This window comes from Protomyctophum parallelum, assembly GCF_964188405.1.
Source record: "Protomyctophum parallelum genome assembly, chromosome: 5".
In the NCBI taxonomy this organism is placed as follows: Eukaryota; Metazoa; Chordata; class Actinopteri; order Myctophiformes; family Myctophidae; genus Protomyctophum; species Protomyctophum parallelum.
Genome location: NC_139702.1, coordinates 27,222,815 through 27,228,069, shown reverse-complemented (window position 1 = coordinate 27,228,069; position 5,255 = coordinate 27,222,815). Strand labels below are relative to the sequence as shown.

Genomic DNA, 5,255 nt, shown 5'->3' with positions numbered 1-5,255 from the left:
CAAGCTCCAAACACAAAGTATAGATCTGCTGCTTTTGATGCTTTTGTGTGTGACGACGAAAAAACACCCACCAAAAGTTAGATTAATTAGATAAGGAGATAAGAGGTTTCTGCCCCCCGACAGGAACAATAATAATATTTCATGGCAGCTCCTTCTTCGTAACTCATATGGGAGCGGTGGCGACGATGCTTTTTCAAAACATGTCGCCTCGGAGCAAATCCAGCCACTGGAGCATGAACAGAACCACATCAAAACCCAGAAATGGAAACGCGGTGGGTTTTTTTCCCTAGCGGGTTGAGACAACGTGTGCGTGTGTGTGTGTGTGTGTGTGTGTGCGTACATGTGTGTGTGCGTGCGTGTGTGTGTGTGTGTGTGTGTGTGTGTGCGTACATGTGTGCGTGTGTGTGTGTGTGTATGTGTGTGTGTGTGTGCAGGCACAGAGGACAGGCGTCTCAGCTATGAGTGTAACAGCAAGCCGTCGTGTCCCGCCAAGTGTCGCTGCGAGGCCAACGTCGTCGACTGCTCCAACCTCCGCCTCACCAAGTTCCCCGAACACCTGCCCTCCTCCACCGAAGAGCTGTGAGCTGCACGCACGCACACACACACACACACACACGCACACACACACACACACACACACACACACACACACACACACACACACACACACACACACACACACGCACACACACACGCAAGATCATGGTAAATGCTTGTTGACGGTCCTGTATATTATGAACGCCCTCTCACTGCATGGATCCACACGCTGAAATGGTGTGTTCCCTTGCTAATGATGATGCACTGTTCTGTTCCATTCTAATATCGATCTTCCATCTCTCCCTCCCTCTCTCCCTCCCTCTCTCTCCCTCCCTCTCTCTCTCCCTCTCTCTCCCTCTCTATCTCTCTCTCATCCTCTCTCTCCCTCTCTCCCTCTCTCTCTATCTCTCTCTCTCATCCTCTCTCCAGCCGCCTCAACAACAATGACCTCTCCGTGCTGGAGGCCACAGGCGCTTTCAAGGGCCTCTCCAACCTCAAGAAAATGTAGGTCACTTAGCCCGTTCTGATCTGAGATCAGATTCATACGAGGTTTCCACTGGACACACACACACTGGTCTGATGAACCCATTCTGACCTGAGATCAGATTGTAAAAAATGTCAGTCGTTCTTCGATTTTTCAAAAATAGCAGACCTACAAGCTCGTAGCGCGCCACTCGGTGGTGCGCTATGAGCTTGTAGATCTGCTATTTTTCAATAGCTAAAGCATGACATGATGCTAACACCAAAATGGGTTCCCGTTCAGAATGGGTTAGAGAGAGTGAGAGAGAGAGAGAGAGAGAGAGAGAGAGTAAATGTCTAGTATAGACATCTATTCTTCCAATGCATCGCCTTTGTTCCACCCCCCCCCCGGGGGGGTATTGTGGGGGGGGGGGGAAACTAATTTATGGTGTATAGGGTTGGAGGAAATAGTTCACGGAGTCGCAATCAATAAGTTGTGATCGATATGCTGTATAGCTCCATAGAGATGAATGAGTTACGTACTGTAGGTGTTTTATTTCATATATCTCCATAGAGATGAATAGAGTGCACTGTACTGTACTGTACTGTACTGTACTGTACTGTACTGTACTGTACTGTACTGTACTGTACTGTACTGTACTGTACTGTACTGTACTGTACTGTACTGTACTGTACTGTACTGTACTGTACTGTACTGTACTGTACTGTACTGTACTGTACTGTACTGTACTTGGATAATAACAACAACAACAGTAAAAAAAGAAACAAACAAAATAGGAAACTAAGAATAAAAGAGCATCATATACAGTACATGTATTATTAGTACATGTGCATATATAGCATATAGTCCTGTTATGTTGTGCAGTATACACCAACAGCATTCTGCATTTCTTCTTATTTTAAATGCGTGTGCGTGTGATAAAACATCCGAACTCTTCAGAAACACTCGGTTTGCAATGCATTTGACCTTGACTCTCCAGTGGACTGCAGAGACGTAGACAGAGGGGGGTTCATTATTGTAAGCACCTTCAGCGTGACGATAATGACCACGACGTCCCTTCTTTGACCCCTCCCTCTCTCTCTTTCCAACCTTTCCACAGCAACCTGAGCAACAACAAGATCTCTGAGATGGAGGACGGGGTGTTTGAGGGAGCGCGCTCCGTGGTGGAGCTGCACCTCACCGCCAACCACCTGGACTCCGTCAGGGGAAGCATGTTCAAGGGCATGGAGGGACTGCGCATGCTGTGAGTCACTCAGGGGGGGTCCATGGAGCACTGGGGCCGGGACCAGGGCTGGACTGGGACAAAAATTCGGCCGGGTCATTTTCGCGTAGATTTTTGGCCCAGACCGGCCCACCACAACCAGAAACTCTACCGCCCGCTCCGTCGAGGCACACACAAACAAACAATCCCAAATACCACCACTTTTACAGAACAACGTAAATGATACAAACCAACAGACAACTACACAACCCTTTGTAGAGGGTTTATTTATTTGTCACTCACTGATACAGGTACAGTGACATTATCATGATGCAGAATGGCAGCACGCCCGGACCTTTCGCGGTGGCCTTCCACCTATTGGCCTGCCTGCCTGTCCAAAAGAAAAGGGGGGAGGGGGGGGGGGGGGGTGTGTTATCATGGCGGCCCCCACCGGGAATATGCCCGGTACGTCCTGTGGCCGGTCCATGTGTGGGTCGGTACGTCCTGTGGCCGGTCCATGTGTGGGTCGGTACGTCCTGTGGCCGGTCCATGTGTGGGTCGGTACGTCCTGTGGCCGGTCCATGTGTGGGTCGGTACGTCCTGTGGCCGGTCCATGTGTGGAATATGCCCGGTCCGTCCTGTGGCCGGTCCATGTGTGGAATATGCCCGGTCCGTCCTGTGGCCGGTCCATGTGTGGGTTGGTCCGTCCTGTGGCCGGTCCATGTGTGGGTCGGTACGTCCTGTGGCCGGTCCATGTGTGGAATATGCCCGGTCCGTCCTGTGGCCGGTCCATGTGTGGAATATGCCCGGTACGTCCTGTGGCCGGTCCATGTGTGGGTCGGTACGTCCTGTGGCCGGTCCATGTGTGGAATATGCCCGGTCCGTCCTGTGGCCGGTCCATGTGTGGGTCGGTACGTCCTGTGGCCGGTCCATGTGTGGGTCGGTACGTCCTGTGGCCGGTCCATGTGTGGGTCGGTCCGTCCTGTGGCCGGTCCATGTGTGGGTCGGAGATACATTTGTATCGGTCCCATTTATTTATTTTTGTTTCCTATACATTTAGTTTTTAATTATTATTATCTCAAAACGTTTACAAAGGAAACATGAATTGAAAACAACATTTTAAGATTTTGTCAGCGGTCATTTCACGAAGAAAATAAAGACAAATCCAAGATGTTTCATAAATTTAGAAAATAAATCTTTCAAGAAGTAGTGAAAATAGCCGATCTACAAGCTTATAACGCGGCGTGAAAGTGACGCGTTGTGTGAACTGCTTTTTTCACGAGGCGTGACCATACATGGAAGCTGTGACACGACTGGCGGGAAACGCAGGTTTTCATAGTAAACTGCGACCTATAAATATCTTATATCATAATATATTATGTTCTATTTCTTAACGTAAATGGTATATGTGTTGTTGTCACTTTTTTGCTGCCGTGTTCCTGCTACCCTGATCCCTGATGTATCTTAATGGGATTCACCTTTATTGTATAATAGAAACAAGATACCGTAATGTAATCATAATCATCATCAGCAGCAGCAACAGTAGGCCAAAAGGCCCCTTTTGGTGTTAGCATCATGTTATGCTTTAGCTATTGAAAAATAGCAGATCTACAAGCTCGTAGCACGCCACCGAGTGGCGCGCTACGAGCTTGTAGGTCTGCTATTTTTGAAAAATCGAAGAACGAAACATAGCTTTTTCAGAAAACTGTCAGAGTGTAGAAGACATTTTTCTGTGTGTGTGTGTGTGTGTGTGTGTGTGTGTGCGTGTGCGTGTGCGTGTGTGTGTGTGTGTTTGCATGCTACAGGATGCTGCGCAACAACAGGATCAGCTGCATCCACAACGCCAGCTTCACGGGGCTGACCAGCGTCCGGCTGCTCTCCCTCTACGACAACCAGCTGAGCACCATACTGCCCGGAGCCTTCGACACGCTGCCCAACCTGTCCACGCTGTGAGAGAGAGACACGCACGCACACAGTCACACACACACAGTCACACACGCACACACACACAGTCAGTCACACACAGACACACACAGTCAGTCCAGACCCACAGGAACGCACCCAGGGTGCCGGCCCTATTCTGGCGAGCCGCCCGGCGTCCGAAACGCTTGAGAAATGACAGATTTACTGTGCGGCGTTGGGGTCCCTCTACTGTACCCTCTACTGTACTGTACTGTCACTGTACTGTACTGGCACACCCGAAATCACCATATATATACAGTTAATATGTGCGTGTGTTTGTGTGTGTGTTAGGTTGCGCACAGGTGCTGAAAAACAACCATGCTGTTTTCGTGCTCAGACGCACCCACACACAGTCACTTAAGGAAGTGGTTTCACCACTTAAAAATCATCATCTTTAATAAAAAACTATATATATATATATATATATATATATATATATATATATATATATACATATATATATATATAAAATACTTGAAAATGTGTCTTCATGTGAATGGGAACTTCATGTTAGCTCCATTGGTCCAAGCCGAAACACAATCGATTGATTGATCATTCCAATAAGCATGCTCTGATCGTATACAACATGGAACCAAAATGGTTCCATTTGGTTCCATGTTGTACACTCTCAGAGTTTACAGACCCATAAGGGTCCATTTGGTTCCAAACGATCATTTAGCTGGGGGAGCCCCCCTGGAACTCCCTCAATGACGCCCTGGGGGTCCCCGCCCGGAACCCCTTTTGGTGTTAGCATTATGTTGTGCTTTAGCTATTGAAAAATAGCAGATCTACAAGCTCGTAGCACGCCACCGAGTGGCGCGCTACGAGCTTGTAGGTCTGCTATTTTTGAAAAGTCGAAGAACGACTGACATAGAAACATAGCTTTTTCAGAAAACTGTCAGGATGTAGAAGACATTTTTAGAATCTGATCTCAGGTCAGGATGCTTTAACCATGCAAAAAAACTGAGTGAGCCGTTCAGGACTCTGAAACACGTCTCGTCCCTCCCCCCAGGAACCTCCTGGCCAATCCCTTCAACTGCGACTGTCGTCTGTCGTGGTTTGGGGCGTGGCTCC

At 48.4% G+C, this 5,255-nt stretch overlaps 1 protein-coding gene across 1 annotated transcript in view; it reads left to right on the top strand.

Moving 5' to 3' along the window:
* The window catches only part of LOC310858293 (slit homolog 1 protein-like), a gene marked incomplete at its 5' end in the record, with an annotated part of 114,817 nt that overhangs the window by 71,564 nt on the left and 37,998 nt on the right, over nucleotides 1-5,255 (top strand). Inside the window, 5 exon segments of the mRNA XM_083764401.1 lie at nucleotides 435-579; nucleotides 967-1,041; nucleotides 2,118-2,261; nucleotides 4,025-4,168; nucleotides 5,194-5,255. The exon segment at nucleotides 5,194-5,255 is cut by the window's right edge and continues 105 nt beyond it. Of these exon segments, the coding sequence (XP_083620527.1) occupies nucleotides 435-579; nucleotides 967-1,041; nucleotides 2,118-2,261; nucleotides 4,025-4,168; nucleotides 5,194-5,255 (570 nt within the window).